This window comes from Perca fluviatilis, chromosome 20, assembly GCF_010015445.1.
Source record: "Perca fluviatilis chromosome 20, GENO_Pfluv_1.0, whole genome shotgun sequence".
NCBI lineage: Eukaryota > Metazoa > Chordata > Actinopteri > Perciformes > Percidae > Perca > Perca fluviatilis.
The window spans coordinates 35,583,232-35,608,669 of record NC_053131.1 but is presented as its reverse complement, the minus strand read 5'-3'; the positions used below and the strand labels follow the sequence as shown (position 1 = coordinate 35,608,669).

Sequence of the window (25,438 nt, the reverse complement as noted above, 5' to 3'; positions counted from 1 at the left end):
GTAACGAGGTGACAGCTAACGAGCCACTGTTGGTTAAACAGAACAGCGTTTAACCAGCGATCAATATTGAATCAACTGTCTATGAATGTGTGTGCGTGTGTGTGTGTGTGTGTGTGTGTGTGTGTGTGTGTGTGTGTATGCATGCGTGTGTGTTTGTGTGTGTGTATGCGTGCCTGTGTGTGTGTGTGTGTGTGTCTCCTTGTCTCCCTTTCTCTTTGTCTCCTTGTCTCCTTGTCTCCCTGTCTCCCTGTCTCCCTGTCTCCTTGTCTCCCTGTCTCTTTGTCTCCCTGTGTCCTTGTCTCCTTGTGTCCTTGTCTCCCTGTCTCCTTGTCTCCCTGTCTACTTGTATCTTTTTATCCTTGTCTCATTGTCTCTTTGTATCCTTGTATCCTTATCTCCATGTCTCCCTGTCTCCTTGTCTCTTTGTCTCTTTGTCTCCCTGTCTCCTTGTCTCCCTGTCTCCCTGTCTCCCTGTCTACTTGTATATTTTTATCCTTGTCTCCTTGTCTCTTTGTATCCTTGTATCCTTGTATCCTTATCTCCCTGTCTCCTTGTCTCTTTGTCTCCCTGTCTCCTTGTCTCCCTGTCTCTTTGTCTCATTATCTTCCTGTCTCTTTGTCTCTTTGTCTCCTTGCCTCCCTGTCTCTTTGTCTCCTTGTCTCCCTGTCTCCTTTTCTTCCTGTCTCCTTGTCTCCCTGTCTATTTGTGTCCTTGTCTCCCTGTCTCTTTGTCTCCTTATCTTCTTGTCTCCTTGTCTCCTTGTCTCCCTGTCTCTTTGTCTCCTTGTCTCCTTGTCTCCCTGTCTATTTGTCTCCTTGTCTCCCTGTCTCTTTGCCTCCTTATCTTCCTGTCTCTTTGTCTCCTTGTCTCCCTGTCTCCTTGACTCTCTGTCTCCTTGACTCTCTGTCTCCTTGTCACCTTGTCACCTTGTCTCCCTGTCTCCTTGTCTCCTTGTCTCCTTGTCTCTTTGTCTCCCTGTCTCCCTGTCTCCTTGTCTCCTTGTCTCCATGTGTCCATGTCTCTTTGTCTCCCTGTCTCCTTGTCTCCTTGTCTCCCTGTTTCCCTGTCTCCCTTTCTCCTTGTCTCCATGTGTCCATGTCTCTTTGTCTCCCTGTCTCCTTGTCTCCCTGTTTCCCTGTTTCCCTTTCTCCTGGTCTCCTTGTCTCCATGTGTCCATGTCTCTTTGTCTCCCTGTCTCCCTGTCTCTTCGTCTCGCTGTCTCCTTGTCACCTTGTCTCCTTGTCTCTTTGTCTCCTTGTCTCCCTGTCTCCTTGACTCTCTGTCTCCTTGACTCTCTGTCTCCTTGTCACCTTGTCTCTTTGTCTCCCTGTCTCCTTGTCTCCCTGTCTCTTTGTCTCCTTATCTTCCTGTCTCTTTGTCTCCTTGTCTCCCTGTCTCTTTGTCTCCTTGTCTCCTTGTCTCCCTGTCTCCTTTTCTTCCTGTCTCCTTGTCTCCCTGTGTATTTGTCTCCTTGTCTCCCTGTCTCTTTGTCTCCTTATCTTCTTGTCTCCTTGTCTCTTTGTCTCCTTGTCTCCTTGTCTCCCTGTCTATTTGTCTCCTTGTCTCCTTGTCTCCCTGTCTCTTTGCCTCCTTATCTTCCTGTCTCTTTGTCTCCTTGTCTCCCTGTCTCCTTGACTCTCTGTCTCCTTGACTCTCTGTCTCCTTGTCTCTTTGTCTCCCTGTCACCTTGTCACCTTGTCTCCCTGTCTCTTTGTCTCCTTGTCTCCTTGTCTCTTTGTCTCTTTGTCTCCCTGTCTCCTTGTCTCCATGTGTCCATGTCTCTTTGTCTCCCTGTCTCCCTGTCTCCTTGTCTCCTTGTCTCCTTGTCTCCCTGTTTCCCTTTCTCCTGGTCTCCTTGTCTCCATGTGTCTATGTCTCTTTGTCTCCCTGTCTCCCTGTCTCCCTGTCTCCTTGTCACCTTGTCTCCCTGTCTCCTTGTCTCGTAGTCTCCTTGTCTCCCTATCTCCTTGTCTCCTTGTCTCCCGTTCTCATTGTCTCCTCGTCTCCTTGTCTCCTCTGTCCTCAGCGGTGTTGGGCGAGCTGTTGGCGGCTCAGAAGGACAGAGATCAGGCTTTGATGTCACGACTCCTGCTGGCCAATGAGGAGAGAGACGAGGCTCTGCTTCGCGCACGTCAACTGCAGCAGGCGGCCGAGTACGAGCACACACACAGACACTCACACACTCACACACACACACACAGACACACACACACAGACACACACACACTCACACACACACACTCACACACACACAGACACACACACACACTCACACACACACACTCACACACACACACACACACAGACACACACACACAGACACTCACACACACACACTCACACACTCACACACACACACACAGACACACACACACAGACACACACACACTCCACACACACACACACACACACACACACACACACACACACTCACACACTCACACACACACACACAGACACACACACACAGACACTCACACACTCACACACACACACTCACACACACACACACAGACACACAGCGCCGGCCCGAGTGGTCTCATGAGTGTAGCATACCTGTAGCAAGCTCCTTCGTAGTAACTAACGTTAAAAAAAAAAAAAACATTGAAGAGGAGCTCCGTGCTATAAAGCGGTGATTGCTAGTTGTTTAAGCCGCTACAGACCTCCGTCACAGCTCGGTCGTATCAGCGGCTTAATGGTGCGTTCTAGTAGATGTGTTGAGCTGCAACCGAGTTCCTCAACACCGGGTCTCAACAGCTGACGGTGCTCCATGGTGCTCCGTCCAGTACTCGCTCCGTCAGGTCAGCGGTAGGTCGTGGTTCCGTATTTCTAGAATAGGTGACTTTGAGCCGGGTACAGAGCACCATGTGCTGCCGGTCATTTCAGCGGAGATTACGGTTAAGTAAGTAATGAAACGACTAGCTAGTTAAGAAAATAACTAATATTAGCCGCTGTCGCTGCCATGTTGTTTGTGTATCTCTATGGCAAACGGGCGGGGGGAGGGCTGGGCCCATTCTGAACTACGGGAGCCCAGGTGGGACCATGGATGGGACCGTCGGCGAATGTTAAGGAGAAAAAACAACACTCGATTGGGGGCCCCCTGGTGGCCTGGGGGCCCCAAGCAGCCGCTTAGTTCGCTTATGCCTCGGGCCAGCGCTGCAAACACACACACACACACACACACACACACACACACACACACACACACACACACACACACACACACACACACACACAGATCTGAGTGTTAATGGAAGGCGACTCAGCACCTTAAAGAGCTCTTTAGAGTAGAGCTGAATGAAATGATCAGAGCCTTATTCCACTAACCTGATATCTGCCTGTAAGAACAACCCTGCAGCTGTTTGAGACTAACGCTGTTTCCCTGCTGACTGAACTGTCCCGGTGGTTTCACATGTTCACCCCTGACATCAGGCAGGTCGTTGGGACTCTATCACTCTCTGACTGTAATGTTGTACCAAACCTGGGCGTCAGTTTTGACTAATCTGGGTGTTTTATCAGTCCTGTGAGGTCTGTGGTTCGTTCCTGTTTTCTCCATCTCAGAAACATTGGTAAGATTAGATCTGTGGTTTCTAAGAAAGAGATGGAGATGCTTGTTCATGCTTTTATTTCCTCTCGTTTGGATTATTGCAATGTCCTGTACACAACAAATCATCCTTGGACAAACTGCAAGTTGTACAGAATGCAGCAGCCAGACCTGTATCTAAGACCAGCAGGAGGTCTCACATTACTCCTGTGCTTAAGGCTCTTCACTGGCTACCGATTGGTTTTAGAGTGCATTTTAAAATCTTAACCATTACCTATAGAGCCTTGCATGGCCAAGCTCCCTCCTACATCCTGGATCTATTGCATGCACACACTCCTGGTCGCTCTCTGAGGTCTTCCAGCCTAGACCTTTGAACTGATCCCAGAACACGTTTTAAAACTAGAGGTCTAAACAAGGAAATATGAATTGGTTGCCGTGGTGTCTGAAACAGACTCCTCTGATTGGAGCGTCGTAATGTGGAAAAAGAAGTCAAAACGCCTAGTGTATATATCTTTCTCTCTCTCTCTATCTATCTATCTATCTATCTATCTATCTATCTATCTATCTATCTATCTATCTATCTATATATAGGGTTAGAGAGAGAGAGATATAAAACGCCTAGTATCTGTGCATACGTACTTATTGAGTAGTTTTTTTATAATCTGAGCCAGTGGTAGGGAGTTAACCCACTTCCCCTGCTCCTCTCTTCCTCCTCCTCTTTCATCTCCTCTCCTCCTCTCCTCCTCTCTTCCTCCTCTCCTCCTCCTCTTCTCATCTCCTCCTCGTCTTCATTATTCTCCTCTCAGTCCCGTTAAGAGCTGTGAAATGAGCTCTCCTCTTCTTCCAAGAGCCTCCAAATACACCAGAAAATCTAATTACAGATAATACCCCCCCCCCCTCCCCCCCTCTCCTCCTCCCCCCCTATGGAGGGTAATACCCCTCCCCCCCCCCAGGATGGAGGGTAATTGATATCGGAGCCTCTGTGGTTTTTATGAGGGACAGAATATGGAGGAACATGTTCCATCTGTCACACTGAGAGAGACCTTCAGTTAATATGCAAGAGAGTTAGTGGGAGTGTGTGTGTGTGAGTGTGTGTGTGTGTGTGTGTGTGTGTGTGTGTGTGTGTGTGTGTGTGTGTGTAGTGTGTAGTGTGTCTGTGTGTGTGTGTTTTTCTAATGGAGAGAGGCGGCCTGTATTACCTCTGTAAATGTGTGTGTTTGTGTGTTTCAGGCTGAAGTGTGTGCATGAATAATGTGAAGCTCTGTGTGTATGTGTGTGTGTGTGTGTGTGCATGTCTTTCTGTGTGTGTCGGTCTGTGTGTGTTTGTGTGTGTGTGTTTTCTCTCTATTTGATTCATCAAACAGGAATCTGTGTTTATTCTGTGACCTTTTTTCATCTGTTAATCTGATGATTTATTCGTCAGTTCATCGATTAATTAGTTTGTCCATAAAATGTCACAATCACAATAACACACAATCACACACACACACACACAATCACACACACATAGACACACAATCACACACACACACACACACACACACACACACACAATCACACACAAACACACACACACACACACACACACACACACACACACACAATCACACACACACAAACACACACACACACACACACACACACACACACACACATACAGACACACAATCACACACACACAATCACACACACACATAGACACACAATCACACACACACACACAATCTCACACACACACACACAATCACACACAATCACACACACACACACACACACACACAATCTCACACACACACACACACACAATCACACACACACACACACACAATCTCACACACACACACACACACACAATCACACACACACACACACACACACACACACACACACACACACACACACACACACACACACACACACACACACAATCACACACACACACACACACAACACACACACAATCACACACAATCACACACACACACACACACACACACACACACACACACACAATCACATACACACACACACACAATCACACACACACACATCTCACACACACACACACACAATCACAATCACAATCACAAAATCAGCAGCTGTCTCTCTCTACCTGTCTCTCTGTAGCAGCTGTCTCTCTGTACCTGTCTCTCTGCAGCAGCTGTCTCTTTGCTGTACCTGTCTTTCTGCAGCAGCTGTCTCTCTGCTGTACCTGTCTCTCTGCAGCAGCTGTCTCTCTGTACCTGTCTCTCTGCTGTACCAGTCTCTCTGCAGCAGCTGTCTCTCTGTACCTGTCTCTCTGCTGTACCTGTCTCTCTCCAGCAGCTGTCTCTCTGCAGAAGCTGTCTGTCTGTACCTGTCTCTCTGCAGCAGCTGTTTCTCTGTACCTGTCTCTCTGTTGTACCTGTCTCTCTGCAGAAGCTGTCTGTCTGTACCTGTGTGTCTTCATCAGTGTGTGTAGTGTGGGAGTGTAATGCAGCGATCCGAGCCGTGCTGATCCGAGCCAGGCTGGCTGCTGGCTGCTGGCTGCAAGCTGTAAGCTCGGGGTTAGAGAAGCTTTCTTGTCTTTCATTAGCTGCTGTTCCCCTCAGAGCGGCGCCGCGGACGCCTTATTACACTTTATTACAGAGCAGCGGCGGCGGCGGCGGCTAAATGAAAAGACTTCCCCGGAGACGCCGAGATCAGCACGCCGAACGCCCGCGCCGCTACACGCTCCGAGTGTGAAATGATGGAGAGTTTGGGGTGGACTTCAGGGAGCGCGGGACAGATGAGTGTCCGGCTGCTGCGGCGCTCAGCTCATCTAACCGGCTGTAATCTGGTCGCCAACGGCAACAGTGACCGACCCAATCATTACAGCAAACCTCTCTCAGAAGATGAACCGTGATATCAGAAAAGACAAAACATTTGAAATAGAACAAAATTAGGACAGAAAAAGTTCTGTTGTTGCTGCTGACAGACTCAGGTTATTATTCTAAGTGTCTGACAACATTATGGGATGGATCCCCCCAGAGATACACCTTTTAGTTAAAGAGTAAGATCCTTTTAGTTTAACATGAAACAGCCCCGAAATCACCATCACCAAACTCCACCAGACTCCATGTAAATAATCAGGACTTTTAGCGTGTATAGAGCCAGCATATCTCCACATGTAAATGGGTGAATTAAGGGTTTATTTCAACCAAACCAGAGTGGTGATTGTTGGAACAGTGGAAAGATGAACCAAGATGGCTTTTGGTAGTTTTATTTAGTTTCTGTCCACTTTGAATGAAGTGTGTTTTACGATGATAAAAGGTGGGTCTGGTGGGTTTGGTGATGGTTTTTAGACCTATAGTGCATAAGTGTAACCAAAGCGTCTTTGTTTCTGCAGGTTGGAGAGTTTTCCCCTGGAGGACGCCGACATGGTAAAGATTCTCTCAGTCCCAAAATACAAACACATTTAGACTCAGACTGAATCATTTAGATCGGCAGGAAATGTGCTTATTGGTTACTATGGTTACTATTGTTTGTGTAATTAAATATGGTGTTGTTTGACCCAGTCAATCTTTGGTTTTCTATGTGTTGTTTTAATGTTTTTTGAACTGCTGTTGCTGTCTGTGTGGAGTTCAGATAAAGAGTAGAGATGATTGATGGTTGCTGCCTGTCTGTGATTGGCCAGGACGTGAGCGAGCTGCTGCAGCGTGTCTGTGGCGCCGACTCGGTCCGGGACGTCCAGCAGTTCGGCTCGGTTCTGGTGCAGCGTCTACGCTCGGCGCTGCAGCGGAGGAGTGACATCACCGCACAGGAGATGAAGGCCGTGATGGAGGAGAGAGACGGCTCCGTTACCAAGGTAACCACACTCCCCTGTCTGTCTGTCTGTCTGTCTCTCTGCCTGTGTGTCTGTCTGCCTGTCTGTCTGTCTCTCTGCCTGTCTGTCTGTCTGTCTGTCTGCTTGCCTGTGTGTCTGTCTGCCTGTCTGTCTGTACAGGCCTTGCACAGAGACTTCAAAATAAAAGTCTCCACTTCCTCATCAGCTGATGATGAGTCAGCAGTTTCTTCAGGATGTTCTGCTGCTGAGTCGTCTCTGAGTCGTCTGTTTAACCCGGTTTGGGCGTCGGCATGGTAACGGAGGCCCCGGCGGCCCACACCTCAAATATTAGCGTTTAGAATCTGAACATGAATATTTAGAACGGTGTGAAAACACAACGCTGTCACGGAGACAAATATTGACTTCAGATTCACAGACCTGACAGGTAGATATTTACTGTGAGAAAGAGAGGGGGGGGGGTGTGTCTGTGTGTGTGTGTCTGTGTGTGTGTGTGTTTTTGGTGTGTGTGTGTGTCTGTGTGTGTGTCTGTGTGTCTGTGTGTGTGTCTGTGTGTCTGTGTCTGTCTGTGTGTGTGTGGTTGTTGTGTGTGTGTGTGTGTGTGTGTCTGTCTGTGTGTGTGTGTGTGTGTTTGTGTCTGTGTGTCTGTGTGTCTGTGTGTCTGTGTCTGTCTGTGTGTGTGTCTGTGTGTGTGTATGTGTTGTGTTTCTGTGTGTGTGTCTGTGTGTGTGTGTGTGTGTGTGTGTGTGTGTGTCTCTGTGTCTGTGTGTGTGTGTGTGTGTGTCTGTGTGTCTGTGTGTCTGTCTCTGTGTGGGTGTGTCTGTGTGTGTGTATGTGTGTGTGTGTGTGTCTGTGTGTCTGTGTCTGTGTGTGTGTATGTGTCTGTGTGTCTGTGTCTGTCTGTGTGTCTGTGTGTGTGTCTGTGTGTGTGTATGTGTTTGTGTCTGTGTGTGTGTGTTTGCGGTGTGTGTGTGTGTCTGTGCGTGCGTGCGTGCATGTGGTGTGTGTGTGTGCAGCGTGTGTGTCTGTGTCTGTGTGTGTGTGTGTGCAGCGTGTGTGTGTGTGTCTGTGTGTGTGTGTGTTTGCGGTGTCTGTGTGTGTGTTTGCGGTGTGTGTGTGTGTCTCTTTGTGTCTGTGTGTGTGTGCATGCGTGCATGTGGTGTGTGTGTCTGTGTGTATGTGTTTGCGGTGTCTGTGTGTGTGTTTTATGGTGTGTGTGTGTGTGTGTGTCTCTTTGTGTCTGTGTGTGTGTGTGCATGCGTGCATGTGGTGTGTGTGTCTGTGTGTGTGTGTTTTTACGGTGTGTGTGTGTGTGTGTCTCTTTGTGTCTGTGTGTGTGTGTGTGTATGCGTGCATGTGGTGTGTGTGTGTGTGTGTGTGTTTGCGGTGTCTGTGTGTGTGTTTTTACGGTGTGTGTGTGTGTGTGTGTGTGTGCATGCGTGCATGTGGTGTGTGTGTGTGTGTGTGTGTGTGTGTGTGTGTGTGTGTGTGTGTGTGTGTGTGGTGTGTGATGACATTGCGTGTGTCGTGTGATTTAGGATTTTATGATGACAGACCAACACAAAGTGGAAGGATAATGATACCTTCCTTTGCCGTACCTGAAGTTGCTGCATTCTGGCTGCTGTCTGGAGATTCCTTCGTGCACAACTCGTATTCTTTCAGCTGTTTCAGACCAGATGTTGTAACAGCGGCCATGTTGTGTGTAGTTTAGGGTCCTCGCCACCACCAGACCAATCAGCATTGAGCAGACTGAACATGTAGCTGGACTTGAATGGTCTTCTTTTGACTGAAAGTTCTGCCAAACAACAACTTGTTCCTCTCACCAGTTCCATGTCCACTTCCTCACAGCCTGCTGCATTGAACGCTCCACCTACGTAAACACCTTCCTGTAATCAACGGCGCCGTCACTATGGCGACCAGCGTAGCACGCCGAGTGACAGCGTAGGGTTCGGTTCCCTGGGAATAAACTCTAAGGTTCAGCAGAAACCAGAACCCCGTCAGAAAGCCCAATATTCAGCCCCATCAGAAACCCAATCCTGGACTCAGGGCATCCATGGTGATAAAAAGTGTGGCGTGTAAAAGTATTCAGCCCCCTGAGTCAGTACTTCTACAACCACCTTTCTACAGGTCTGTTGGAGTACCAGCTGTACCAACTGAAATATTTACCCATTCTTCTTTGCAAAATATGAATACTTTTAACTGGACTGTGTTTTATACACACATACAGTTAGTTAGTTATGTTTTATTTCTGTGTCAAACATTTTGACTCATCCCACCTGGGATTACAAGACCCCAAACTTACTTATTCAGCAAACATCTTCCTGTCGCATATACAAATCATACGGAGAAATACATGAATACAAATATATACATATACACACACACACAGTACATACAAACAACAAATTCTCATCTACAGTTCATCTCGATAAAGAGCTTTTTTCCTCTTCTCCCAGGCTTTATCTAGATAACTGGCTAATTTATATGTTTCATATGTGAACAGCCATCTCAGTCTTTGAGCATCATCCATATTTACCAAATCAATCTCTGCTTTTATCCTACCGAACAAAAAATCACGCTGTTCACAATAAAAAGGAGACTAGAAAACAGAATGGAACTCATTTTCTACATCATTCAAACAACACATGGACAGGTCTGTCCTTCCTCTTCTACATTAACATATCGTCCTGTTTCAGTCAAAGGTCAAACACCAGATCTCAGCTGAACACATAAAGATCTTTGCCTTTTAGACAAATAACAAAAAACATAATTCTCTGTGCCATATTCCGGTGTATATACATACATATTTATATATAAAGATGTGTGTGTGTATATATATATATATATATATATATATATATATATATATATATATATACGTGTATATAAAGGTAATAGTGTATCAGAGAGAGGATGTGTGCAGCAGGATTCCTCTGATCTGGATCCCGAGCTGCTGAAGAATCAATAAGTGAAGCTGATATCGGGAGATGATTAAAAGTTTTCCTCTGCGTCTCTCTGATTATTATCGGACTTCACTTCACAGAGTTTATTACCACAACCTGCCGAGGCGGGGATTTATTACCCACAATGCCTCTGGCTTCATATCCCGCTCTGAGAGATGAGAGGTCTGAGTGATGGAGGGATGACAGAGGGAGGGGAGGGGGGGGGCTCCCAGCATGCCGTGCGGCGGCAGGTGGCTTCTCAGAAGCTCCGCCTCAGATCAGCCTTCATCTGCTGTCGCCATGGCAACAACCACCGTGGTCGGCTGTACGACGAAGATGCTTCTCATGTTCTGCATGTTTCCTTCTTTTTCAGATTAATGTCTAATGTTAGAAGAAGTTTAATCAGTCATCAGAAAACCAATCATCATAAACAAACTTAAATATGGATCCATTAATGTGACCGCTGACTTCTGATTTTAACTCTAACCTTCTCTTCTAGCCTCTCTCTCCCAATCTAACACTAGCCTCTCTCTCCCAATCTAACACTAGCCTCTCTCTCCCAATCTAACCCTAGTCTCTCTCTCCCAATCTAACTCTAGCCTCTCTCTCCCAATCTAACACTAGCCTCTCTCTCCCAATCTAACACTAGCCTCTCTCTCCCAATCTAACACTAGCCTCTCTCTCCCAATCTAACACTAGCCTCTCTCTCCCAATCTAACACTAGCCTCTCTCTCTCCCAATCTAACACTAGCCTCTCTCTCCCAATCTAACTCTAGCCTCTCTCTCCCAATCTAACACTAGCCTCTCTCTCCCAATCTAACACTAGTCTCTCTCTCCCAATCTAACACTAGCCTCTCTCTCCCAATCTAACACTAGCCTCTCTCTCCCAATCTAACTCTAGCCTCTCTCTCCCAATCTAACACTAGCCTCTCTCTCCCAATCTAACACTAGCCTCTCTCTCCCAATCTAACACTAGTCTCTCTCTCCCAATCTAACCCTAGTCTCTCTCTCCCAATCTAACGCTATGCCTCTTCTCCCCAATCTAACTCTAGCCTCTCTCTCCCAATCTAACTCTAGCCTCTCTCCCACCCAACTCTAGCCTCTCTCCCAATCTAACTCTAGCCTCTCTCCCCAATCTAACTCTAGCCTCTCTCTCCCAATCTAACTCTAGCCTCTCTCTCCCAATCTAACACTCAGCCCTCTCTCTCCCACTCTACCACTCAGCCTCTCTCTCACCCAACTCTAGGCTCTCTCTCCCACTCTAACTCTTGCCTCTCTCTCCCAATATCTAACTCTGGCCCTCTCTCCCAATCTAACTCTAGCCTCTCTCTCCCAATCTAACACTAGTCTCTCTCTCCCAATCTAACACTAGCCTCTCTCTCCCAATCTAACCCTAGTCTCTCTCTCCCAATCTAACACTAGTCTCTCTCTCCCAATCTAACACTAGCCTCTCTCTCCCAATCTAACACTAGTCTCTCTCTCCCACTCTAACACTAGCCTCTCTCTCTCCCAATCTAACACTAGCCTCTCTCTCTCCCAATCTAACACTAGTCTCTCTCTCCCAATCTAACACTAGTCTCTCTCTCCCAATCTAACACTAGTCTTCTCTCTCCAATCTAACCCTCTCTCTCCCAATCTAACACTAGTCTCTCTCTCCCAATCTAACACTAGTCTCTCTCTCTCCCAATCTAACACTAGCCTCTCTCTCCCAATCTAACACTAGTCTCTCTCTCCCAATCTAACACTAGTCTCTCTCTCCCAATCTAACACTAGTCTCTCTCTCCCAATCTAAATCTAACACTGGTCTCTCTCTCCCAATCTAACACTAGTCTCTCTCTCCCAATCTAACACTAGTCTCTCTCTCCCAATCTAAATCTAACACTGGTCTCTCTCTCCCAATCTAACCCTAGTCTCTCTCTCCCAATCTAAATCTAACACTGGTCTCTCTCTCCCAATCTAACACTAGCCTCTCTCTCCCAATCTAACACTAGTCTCTCTCTACCAATATAACACTAGTCTCTCTCTCCCAATCTAACCCTAGTCTCTCTCTCCCAATCTAAATCTAATTATAGTCTCTCTCTCCCAGTCTAACACTAGTCTCTCTCTCCCAGTCTAACACTAGTCTCTCTCTCCCAATCTAAATCTGACACTAGTCTCTCTCTCCCAGTCTATACCTAACCCGGCAGAACTTCATATGTTCTGGATGGTTTTATTTTAGAGAAGTATACAAGGCGACCTCCTTTTCCCAAACTCTTCCTAGGGTTTGATGATCTGCCTGCCACTTGATACATAGCCCTGACAAAAGTTTATCAAAATCATTTTGATTGGTTAAAAAATTTTCAAATTACGAACAAAATGTTGTAGCTAGCAACCAAACACAAATCTTAGCATATCTCGGCCAAAGTAAATGCCATCAATGCAAAGAGAGATTCATTTTTGCCGTGCCGCTCTGAGGCTCCGTACCAACTTATATATAAATATATCTGCCATTAGGGGGCGCTAAGATCAAGGTAGACGCGTTTTTGCCCGTAACTGAATGAATGTAAATGGGACATTTGCAGTTGTAATTTAGTACACACCTTGCAGCTAACTCGTTGGGATATTTTCCTGAAGGTTTGCCTCGCCACCGCCAGCTTTAGCTTCTGCAGACTTGTAGTTATTTCTGTTGTTATTAATTTGCAACAGATTTTCACTCCCATCTGGTCAATTATGGACGCTTGGTCAGGTGACCTTTGTCGTTGTTATTGACGCTTTAGCGCCATGTAACGCGCTTTATCTAAACGTGCTTGGTCGGGACTATTGGTGTCCCTTTTGATGCAGTTATGTTAAAGAAAAGGTCGTGGGTGGGCTTTAGAGGTGTGATTCTTCACTGATCTCCTGATTCGATTACGATTATCATGTCTTCGATTTGATATCTCAATGCATCACGATGCGTCAAATAAATGTTTCTATTAAAGCCATGTAGGATATTTAATTCAGAGCTTTTCAAGCTTCAAAAACCAAACATTCTGCAGTGCTCTAATACTAAATAAACTGGATACATAAAACTATACAGCACTGAGCACATGGCACTTCCTGAATGTGCAAAACATACCAGAATATGTAAACAGAAATGTTGTTAGGCCTACATTACATTATAAACAGAAATAATGGATTATGAGCCGGCCGATTATCGATGCAGCATCGTCCATGATTGGATGCATTGATTATTTGATAAATTTCAACACTAGTGAGTTTACGGTTCTGTAACACGCGGGAAGAACGGGACGCTTAAAGAAGAAAGTTAGTTTAGGAAACGTGCCGGGCGGGACCCGATCCCCGGTCTCCTGGGTGAAAGTCCTGAGTCTGACCCATCCACCCCCAACCACCCTCCCCTTACATACTCCTCTCTAAATGCCGTGGAGCTGCTGCTCTCCCCGGTACCTTCTACTAACACGCTGAATGACCCTTTCTTCGTGTCTTCAGACGCTGACAGCCGCTGTCCAAACGTCTGTATTTTAGTTCGGAGTGAGATCGGGATGTAATTTGACGAACTGCTGAGAAACAGCTCCTGGTGTCTCCTGTGTAGGTTTCTTTATTGGTACCCGATGATAAATCAGAGCTTTAATCTCCGGGAGCTACCGTCTCGGCCACCATAGTGACGGCCCTGTGTAATCTGGCAGGGCCTCTCTGTGGGAGTGATGCCTCTCTGGTCTTACCCATCTTTGTTTCCATCTTTGTTTGAGTTGATTGCAGATCAGAGGGGTATTGCACAAAACCAGGATAAGGGATTAAGCTGGGATATTCAGGTTATCCTGGATGAATTTAGCTTTGACTTGGTTGCACAAAAGCAGGTTGAATTAAACCCAGCCAAGTAACCATGGCGATTTATTCTTTGCAGCTAGCCTGGTCCAGAGCAGGCTAACAGCCAGGCTAACAGCCAGGCTAAGATTAATCCTGGAGTCTTATGTGTTAAATCAGCTGACGCTCTGATCCGAAATAAACGTGTTTAACAGTTATTCTGTTGTCTTCTGAATGTGTTCTGCTTTATTTGTATTAACATGCATTACTTGTCACTATTGCTGTCACGAGTTTGATTTAAATCCTACTACTGCAGTTGTTGAGATGGTAATGGTAAAAAGTGGGACGATACGGAGGAAATGGGCTTTTCCTCCGCTGCTGTCCCCGTGAAATGTGCCCCCGCCCGCGCAACGCGGGGAGGCGGGGGGGGCAGGGGGGTCCTCCCACACCGTGCAGCGGACTCTAAAAGCGGACTTTTAGCATCAGTAACGACGACAATGGCACCTGATCAAACGTCCTTCTTAATCATTTTATTTTGGTGCTGTCTTGGAGCTTGGGAGTGAGAAACAAAAAACATGAATAATAATAGGCTACACTGTTTTACAGATATGCTTACAGTGTGTATTGAAGTCACTTCTTTTTCTAGTTTTTGTCCAGTCATGCATGTTCTGTATGAACATTAATTGTAGAAAGATATTTAGAATTAGACATAGCTTATGAAGATCTGTGCATATGGTTGTAAAACATATTCTCGCATTATGAATAAGCTTTGAAATTAAGCCTAGTCCTTTTAAATTTCCCAGGAACAAGAATTATTGTTTTTTTATTTATATAGTGCTTTACAGGCTACTCAAAGACACTTTACACTAAAACCAGCACATTTAGCGCATAAAAAAAGATACAGCAATAAAACCAACACATAAAACAAGCATATTAAAGCAATTAAAACATGGAGTGACTAAGTAGATTTTTTTTTTTTTAATCCATACGTATTCAGTCGGTCCGCTATTGTCTGTCGGTCTTTTTTTCCATTTGATAACAGCTGTATTTCCCTTTTTGCATATTATATGTTTCACCTCCTTGTAAATTTCCATTAGAAGCTGCTGCTCAGCGGGTGAAACATATGCTGCACACGTCTTCTCCATTTTTGGTTGGTTATTTTGTGTTGTATGCGGGGTCTTTTTAAGGAAATTAAAAGGGTGCACTTACTAATCTATTTTTATTTTTATTTTTTTTTTTTTTTTTTTCTTTTATTTCCCTGTTCTGGGGTCACAAACTAAGGAGGGGGCGGGGCGCCCCGGGAGGATTATTGCTTTTTTTTTTTTTTTATTTTTTTTTTTGTTTTTTTTTTTTTGACTTTTTTTTTTATTTGACCTGGGGGGGCGCGGGAGGGGCCATCTGACATGGGCTCCCTTTTTTTTTTTTTTTTTTTTTTTTATTTTATCTAAACCATTCTTTATTCTTCCCTTTTTTTTTCTTTTTTTTTGCTTTTTTTTTTTTTTTTTTTTGTTTTTTTTTGTTTTTTTTTTTTTTTTTTTGTTTATTTTTTTTTTTTTTTTTTTTTTTTTTTTTTTTTTTTTTTTTTTTCCTTTTGTTCGGGCCAACAAGAGGGGGCGGGGCGGCGTGAAACAACAACCAAAAACCACCCAACAACCAACCCCCCCCAAAAAAAAACAACCCAAAAAAAAAAAAAAACCAAAACACACCAAACCACACCACACAAAAAAACACCACACCACAAAACAACACAAAACACCCAGCAGCCCCCCCTTGTGTCCCCATCCCCCCCCACCCCCCCCCCCGGCCGGCCCCAAACGCGTAAGTAATATATAAAAAATAATTAATAAAAAAAAAAAAAAAAAAAACCAAACTAAACTACAAAAAAAAACCCCAAAAAAAAGGGGGGAGAGGGGGGGGGGGGGGGTGGTTTGGGGTGGGGGGTGGGAAAGGGGGGGGGGCTCACAGGGCGGGGGGGGCTTTTCACAGCCCCCCCCCCAACAGCCACCCAACCAACCGCCCACAACAACGGCAACCAACAAAGAAAAGGGGGAGGCAACAAACCACCCCCACGGGGCGCCCCCCCCACAAAACACAGGGCCGGCCAAAAAACAAAAACACACAACCACGGCCCAGCCTTTTTTTTTTTTTTTTTACCCCCCAGCCCCGCCCCCAACCCACCCGGGCGCCTCTGCTTTTTCTATTTTTTTTTCTTTTTTCTATTCTATAACCAATCGCCTTCCAAACCCCCCCCGGTGTTTTGTTGGGATATGTTATGTGGGTTTTTTTTTTTTTTTTTTTTTTTTTTTTTTTTTTTTTTTTTTTTTTTAATTTTATTTTTTTTTTTATTTTTTTTTTTTTTTTTTTTTTTTTTTTTTTTTTTTTTTTTTTTTTTTTTTTTTTTTTTTTTTTTTTTTAATATTTTTAAATATTGGTTTGTGGGGTTGTGTTTTGGGAGAGAGGGTCTCCCTAGGGGGGTCCGGGGTCAAAAACGTTTTGAAAAATAAACCGTTAAATGGCACTTTCTGGAGAGTTTTGTGCAAAGAAATGTAGAAATTGAGTCTTACGTGATATGTGCAAAACTGCCAGGTTAAGAGCCTATACTTTGTATTGTTGTAGTATCAACAGGTATTAGGGCATTTAGCATTTACATTACTGTTAATCAGTCATCACGTGATAATAGACACTGTATTACCTTGTTATGATATAAGAAGTCCCCATACAATGTGCCAAACATAATGAGACACATGAAGAGACAGAGCAGCATGACAGTAGCAACAGCTGAGAAGATTTGGGTCTGTGGTGACCAGGTCCACCTCACACACACTTCTTCTCCCATTCTCTCTCTTTACTACCACACACACACACACACACACACACACACACGGCGCCGAGTGGGGCTCTCTGATGCTCGGAGCCCTGCCGCTGGCGGCGATGCGACAGCGAGAACCGGTTCCACGGCTTGGTCAGCGACATGAACTCGTAGCGGCCGGTGGAGCTTCCAGCACCGGGCTTCCACCGCTGTGAACAGGGTTTTAGCTTTAGGAGAAGGTATTCTATCTGTTAGTCCTACCGACAGAGACACTAAAGGGACACTAACGGGGTTTTAGATTTAGGAGAAGACATTCTATCTGTTAGTCCTACCGACAGAGACACTAAAGGGACACTAACAGGGTTTTAGATTTAGGAGAAGACATTCTATCTGTTAGTCCTACCGACAGAGACACTAAAGGGACACTAACGGGGTTTTAGATTTAGGAGAAGACATTCTATCTGTTAGTCCTACCGACAGAGACACTAAAGGGACACTAACAGGGTTTTAGATTTAGGAGAAGACATTTTATCTGTTAGTCCTACCGACAGAGACACTAAAGGGACACTAACGGGGTTTTAGATTTAGGAGAAGACATTCTATCTGTTAGTCCTACCGACAGAGACACTAAAGGGACACTAACAGGGTTTTAGATTTAGGAGAAGACATTTTATCTGTTAGTCCTACTGGCGAGACACTAAAGGGACACTACGGGGTTTTAGATTTAGGAGAAGACATTCTATCTGTTAGTCCTACCGACAGAGACACTAAAGGGACACTAACAGGGTTTTAGATTTAGGAGAAGACATTCTATCTGTTAGTCCCGACAGAGCACTAAAGGGACACTAACAGGGTTTTAGATTTAGGAAAGACATTTTATCTGTTAGTCCTACCGACAGAGACACTAAAGGGACACTAAGGGTTTTAGATTTAGGAAGACATTCTATCTGTTAGTCTACCACAGAACTAAAGGACACTAACAGGGTTTTTAATTTAGGAAGACATTTTATCTGTTGTCTACTGGCGGAGACACTAAAGCACTAAGTATTTAGGAAGCATTTTATCTGTTAGTCCTACTGACGGAGACACTAAAGGGACACTAACAGGGTTTTAGATTTAGGAGAAGACATTTTATCTGTTAGTCCTACTGACGGAGACACTAAAGGGACACTAACAGGGTTTTAGATTTAGGAGAAGACATTCTATCTGTTAGTCCTACTGACGGAGACACTAAAGGGACACTAACAGGGTTTTAGATTTAGGAGAAGACATTTTATCTGTTAGTCCTACCGACAGAGACACTAAAGGGACACTAACAGGGTTTTAGATTTAGGAGAAGACATTTTATCTGTTAGTCCTACTGACGGAGACACTAAAGGGACACTAACAGGGTTTTAGATTTAGGAGAAGACATTTTATCTGTTAGTCCTACCGACAGAGACACTAAAGGGACACTAACAGGGTTTTTAGATTTAGGAGAAGACATTTTATCTGTTAGTCCTACTGACGGAGACACTAAAGGGACACTAACAGGGTTTTAGGGTTAAAACTGTCTGCAGTTCTGGGCGGTTGTTGCCGTGTTCTGATTGTTCTCATCTCCGCTCCGCCGAGACAAAATAGACATCCATTTAAAAAATCTTTCATTTATTGTCAGAAATATCATGTTTTCAAAAGCATCACTTTCATCAAATTGTATGTGACATATTTAGACTGCAAGCAGGCACATCTGGACCAACGAGCAGGCTGATGTGCCGGAGCTGAGCCCCGGAGAGCCCCGGCCCAATTTAACCCCTGCCCATCGCGATAGACACCCAGAGAATAATTGTGTTAGTTGAAAGAAAATATCAGCAGAAAATGACTGTCATTCTTTTTTAGTTCTGCCTTTTATATTAAATTCTATGTTCAATTTGTTCAATAAAATAATGTTGGAAAATATTTCCTGTCGTGTGTTTTAAACTCAACGGGCCCTATCTTGCACTCAGCGCAATTGCCTTTGTACACCGACGCATGTATCATTCCTATTTTACACCCGACGCACAGCGGACTTTTCCCTCCACAGACGCACGGCGGTAAATTAGGGAATGTATCTGCGCTCCCGGGGCGGTTCAGCGAAAAGAGGAGGCGTGTTCAGGCACAAACGTTCCCTGGTGCTATTCTGCAGTTTCAGAAAACAATTCCGCCACTGACCAGGAAAAACCTAGTCTAAAGTCAGTAGCGCTAGTCTAAAGTCAGTGGTGCTAGTCTAAAGTCAATGGTGCTAGTCTAAAGTCAGTGGTACTAGTCTAAAGTCAGTGGTGCTAGTCTAAAGTCAGTGGTACTAGTCTAAAGTCAGTGGTGCTAGTCTAAAGTCAGTGGTGCTAGTCTAAAGTCAGTGGTACTAGTCTAAAGTCAGTGGTACTAGTCTAAAGTCAGTGGTGCTAGTCTAAAGTCAGTAGCGCTAGTCTAAAGTCAGTGGTGCTAGTCTAAAGTCAATGGTGCTAGTCTAAAGTCAGTGGTACTAGTCTAAAGTCAGTGGTGCTAGTCTAAAGTCAGTGGCGCTAGTCTAAAGTCAATGGTGCTAGTCTAAAGTCAGTGGTACTAGTCTAAAGTCAGTGGTGCTAGTCTAAAGTCAGTAGCGCTAGTCTAAAGTCAGTGGTGCTAGTCTAAAGTCAGTGGTGCTAGTCTAAAGTCAGTGGTACTAGTCTAAAGTCAGTGGTGCTAGTCTAAAGTCAGTGGTGCTAGTCTAAAGTCAATGGTGCTAGTCTAAAGTCAGTGGTGCTAGTCTAAAGTCAGTGGCGCTAGTCTAAAGTCAGTGGCGCTAGTCTAAAGTCAGTGGCACTAGTCTAAAGTCAGTGGCGCTAGTCTAAAGTCAGTGGCGCTAGTCTAAAGTCAGTGGCGCTAGTCTAAAGTCAGTGGTACTAGTCTAAAGTCAGTGGTGCTAGTCTAAAGTCAGTGGTGCTAGTCTAAAGTCAGTGGTGCTAGTCTAAAGTCAGTGGTCCTAGTCTAAAGTCAGTGGTACTAGTCTAAAGTCAGTGGTACTAGTCTAAAGTCAGTAGCGCGTTATTCAGATGCTATTTTAGGGGCGCATGCTTGGCCATAATGTAGCGTGTGCACAACGCGCATACACATCTCTCATCTAAATGGATGCAGCAGTTCCCATTTTTGAAAACCATACATTACAAAGAAAAATATTACTGAAAATGCGCTTCAGGTGTTTGGATAGGTCAGGAGGCACTTTACAGTACAATCCTCAAAAAGTGCCAGCATTCTTTGTGGCTTGTTGTGTTTTACACATTTCCATGAATCATGGATGTGTTGATGACATAAATGAGGAAATATTAGAGGACTTAAGGAGACGTGATGTTGAACTACGGTGGGATTGGACACTCCGGCGGAATCTGGTCCGGGAGTAATGCGCGATGCGCTCCTGGTGGAGCGGGTGGACGGAGATGGAGTGGGGGAGGAAGGGGCACAGCAGGAGCAGGTGGTGTGTTTGGAGGCCCACGCTCCATGGCTGCAGCAATCCTCTCCAGACTTGAGGAGATGCGCCCGAGAGGAGCAGCAACATCGCCACCCGGCCAAGACGGGCATTTATTACTTTGCCACATCCCGCATCGGCAGCTCCCGCTGGCGTGTGTGTGTGTGTCCCGCTGGCGTGCGCCAGGCAAATCCTCCGTCATAATAGCAATCCGCCATGGAACAAGCGCCCTGCTCTTAAAGGGAATGTGAGATGACGCTCTGATTGGTTTATTGCACGTTACGCCCAAACCACACCTAGCTACTTCAGACCAACCCATTTTAGATTTGCGTCGGGCGCAAGACTCATTTATCCCGCCGGTATCATAGCAACAGCGCCAGAGATCCGCCCACAAAGCTACTTGCGTTTTGCGTTTCATACTTGCGTTTCAGATCGTTAAAATAGGGCCCAACGAGTTTGTTGAGTTTAATCAGAATACTGAAAGCAGCAGAACTGAGAACTCTTTAACATCTGATTATTTATCGCAAGAAATATCGTTATCGTGATATTCAGCGACCTCATTGCATAACGCAGTTTCCTCCCCACTTCTCTTACGTTAGGGACCCTCTTTGTGTCTCTGCGTTGATGGCTATATGACATGTTGTTGTGTCCCAGTCTGTATATCTTCTAACAGATAATAGACAATATATTCTGACAGGTTGTCTCCATATGTGAGCCCCCCCCCCCCCCCACACTATTAACCCCACATCTCCGAAGCTTCACCGCTCCGCTGCCGCTAACCCTCCGGGCGCCGCCATCTTTTAACACCCCCCCTCTACGGTAACACCTTAATCCGTCCTCGCCGCCGCGCGCTGGAAGATGTTTCAAACGGCAGCATAATCCCCGAAGGAGCAGAAGAAGAGAGAGAGCACTCCACGCTGGAGGATTCCTCCCCCACCCCACACACACCCCACACGCTCTCACCCCCCCCACCCCACAGCTCTCATCCCTCGCTCCCTCGCCTCATCTCTAAGGGATTATCTGCCAGCGCCGCAGCCGGGGCTGCTGGGAAATATTAGAAACCACAGCTGCTGCTGCTGCTGCTCTGGGTTATTGAGCTAATAATGACGGGTTATTACAAGTTATTAAAGAGGAAGGTTGCCGGTTTGATTCCCTCAGACACAGAAGACTTTCTGTTTTACACAGAAACAAGAAAGAAAGAAAGAAAGAAACAGAAGCAGACACAGCACAAGAATTACAATTAATTCTAAAGGCGACAAATGGCAAGAACTTTGAAAAAATCAACAAAAACGTCAACTTAAAGTTACAAAAACTACCAATTTGTGTTGAATTAAACAAGAAACAAGCTGTAATATAACCCTACATTATGGGATGGATCCCTACAGAGATAGAGCTTTTAGTTAAAGAGTAAGATCCTTTTAGTTTAACATCAAACAGCCCCGAAATCACCATCACCAAACTCCACCAGACTCCATGTAAATAATCAGGACTTTTAGCGTGTATAGAGCCAGCATATCTCCACCAGACTCCATGTAAATAATCAGGACTTTTAGTCACAGACTCATGTAAATATTTTGCTAAAATTAATATAAATAATTTTTATGTAAAGATATCACTCATGTAGGCTTTTAGCGTGTATAGAGCCAGCATATCTCCACATGTAAATGGGTGAATTAAGGGTTTATTTCAACCAAACCAGAGTGGTGATTGTTGGAACAGTGGAAAGATGAACCAAGACGGCTTTTGGTAGTTTTATTTAGTTTCTGTCCACTTTGAATGAAGTGTGTTTTACGATGATAAAAGTCCTGATTATTTACATGGAGTCTGGTGGTGTTTGGCAACAACCATTTCTACCACTTTATTTTCATCACCTATTAAATGTGAGATTGTTTTAAGGATGCTGGTGATGTCATCGGTGATGTCATCATCAATATTAACTCTCTGATGTGTATTTTGGTTTTCTCTGCAGTGTAAACGTCTCGAACAGGAAGTGATGCGGGAGAGAGAGCAGAGGGCGAGCGAGGTAAACACACACACACACACACACACACACACATACATACACACACACAGACACACAGACACATATATACACACACACACACACAAACACACACACACAATCTCACACACACACAGACACACATACACACACACACACACACACGCACAGACACACAGACACACACACACATATATACACACACACAGACACACACACACACCCCCTTGTTGTTATTTTTGACTCTTTGGGTCTGAGGGTCAGAGTTAAGCTCCCGTCCATATAAAGCATTTTTAAGTCTTCAGACTGTATATATATATATATATATGTGTGTATATTTATATGTATATATATATGTATGTATGTATATATCAATGCGTCTGATTTCCAACACAAGTCCATCTATTTCATATAATTGGTTTATTTGGTGATTAATTGATTCCATCGTTGATGGCGAACTGATTTCAGTCTTCCTCCGGCAGCTCTAACTGCATCTGTTTTCTGCTGAAATATATTAAATTTTGTTATTAATGTTTCACTCGCTGACACACACACACACACACACACACACACACACACACACACACACACACACACACACACACACACACACACACACACTCACACACACACACACACTCTGAAGTCTGTTAATGAGTCTGGGGGCTCCACGGGGATTAGAGCCGGCAGAGACTTTTAATTTCCCCCAGAAACACCAGCAGCTGCCATCACACACACACACACACACACACACACACACACACACACACACACACACACACACACACACACACACACACACACACACGCCAAGACCACATCACACACACACACACACACGCCAAGACACACACACTCACACACACAAACAACACCACATCACACATCACACACACACACACACACACACGCCAAGACCACGTCACACACACACACACTCGCCAAGACCACGTCACACACACACACACACACACACACACACACACACACACACACACACACACACACACACACCAAGACCACGTCACAGAAAGACACAGAGACGCCCAAATCACCGTCACAGACACAGAGACGGTGAAAACACCGTCACAGACAGACACAGAGACGGTGAAAACACCATCACAGACAGACACAGAGACGGTGAAAACACCATCACAGACAGACACAGAGACGGTGAAAACACCATCACAGACAGACACAGAGACGGTGAAAACACCATCACAGACAGACACAGAGACGCCACAACATCACAGACAGCACAGAGAAAACACCATCACAGACAGACACAGACGCTTCAAAACACCCACAGACAGACACAGAGACGGTGAAAACACTGTCACAGACAGACACAGAGACGTGAAAACACCACACAGACAGACACAGAGGAAACACCACACAGACAGCACAGAGACGGTGAAAACACCATCACAGACAGACAACACGGTGAAAAACCATCACAGACAGACACAGAGACAAAACACCGCACAGACAGACACAGAGACGGTGAAAACACTGTCACAGACAGACACAGAGACGCCAACACCATCACAGACAGACACAACGGGAAAACACTGTACAGAACAGAGACGGTGAAAACACCGTCACAGACAGACACAGAGACGCCCAAAACACCATCACAGACAGACACAGAGACGTAAAACACTGTCACAGACACAGAGACGAAAACACGTACAGACAGACACAGAGCGGTAAACACCGGCCACAGACAGACACAGAGACGGTGAAAACACCATCACAGACAGACACAGAGACGGTGAAAACACCATCACAGACACAGAGACGGTGAAAACACAGTCACAGACACAGAGACGGTGAAAACACCATCACAGACAGACACAGAGACGCCCAAAACACCATCACAGACAGACACAGAGACGGTGAAAACACCATCACAGACAGACACAGAGACGCCCAAAACACCATCACAGACAGACACAGAGACGGTGAAAACACCATCACAGACAGACACAGAGACGGTGAAAACACCATCACAGACAGACACAGAGACGCCCAAAACACCATCACAGACAGACACAGAGACGCCCAAAACACCATCACAGACAGACACAGACTAACCATCACAGACAACAGACGCCCAAACACCATCACAGACAGACACAGAACTCCCAAAACAAGTCACAGACAGACACAGAGACGCCAAAACACCATCACAGACAAAAGAGACTCCCAAAACACCATCACAGACAGACACAGAGACCAAAACACCATCACAGAAGACACAGAGACGGTGAAAACACCATCACAGACAGACACAGAGACGCCCAAAACACCATCACAGACAGACACAGAGACGCCCAAAACACCATCACAGACAGACACAGAGACTCCCAAAACACCATCACAGACAGACACAGAGACGCCCAAAACACCATCACAGACAGACACAGAGACGTGAAAACACCATCACAGACAGACACAGAGACGGTGAAAACACCGTCACAGACAGACACAGAGACGGTGAAAACACCGTCACAGACAGACACAGAGACGCCCAAAACACCGTCACAGACAGACACAGAGACGGTGAAAACACCGTCACAGACAGACACAGAGACGGTGAAAACACTGTCACAGACGGACACAGAGACGAAAACACCGTCACAGACAGACACAGAGACAGTGAAAACACCGTCACAGAGACGGTAAACATGTAAGACGAACAGAGACAGTAACACCGCAGATACAAGGACGGTGAAAACACCGTACAGACAAAAGAGACGGTGAAAACACCGTACAGACAGACACAGAAGGTGAAAACACGACAGAGGACACAGAGACGTGAAACACAGACAGAACAGAGACGGAACACCGTCAAGACAGACAAAGGTGAAAACACTGTCGCAACAAGAGAGAGACGGTCACCACCAGGACGGTAAAAGCCCACATCCTAAATCCTGAAAACATTGAAATGAACATCAAGCACAGAACTTCAGTGGTGTGTCAGCTGACCGAGGGGGGGGGCTGAATTTGGGGGCTAATTTGTGGTGAACTGGCACTTTAACTCCTCATGTTAAAGGTCAGAGCCCCCCACCCCCTCCCCCTCTGTGATTGGCCGGCGCG

The 25,438-nt window shown here is 45.5% G+C and overlaps 1 protein-coding gene across 1 annotated transcript in view; it reads left to right on the top strand.

Annotated features, from left to right (window-relative positions):
- Window positions 1-25,438, top strand: part of mipol1 (mirror-image polydactyly 1) — a gene marked incomplete at its 5' end in the record, with an annotated part of 76,472 nt that overhangs the window by 6,583 nt on the left and 44,451 nt on the right. The window contains 4 exon segments of the mRNA XM_039784969.1: window positions 2,027-2,153; window positions 6,912-6,945; window positions 7,200-7,370; window positions 22,304-22,357. Coding sequence (XP_039640903.1) covers window positions 2,027-2,153; window positions 6,912-6,945; window positions 7,200-7,370; window positions 22,304-22,357 — 386 coding nt within the window.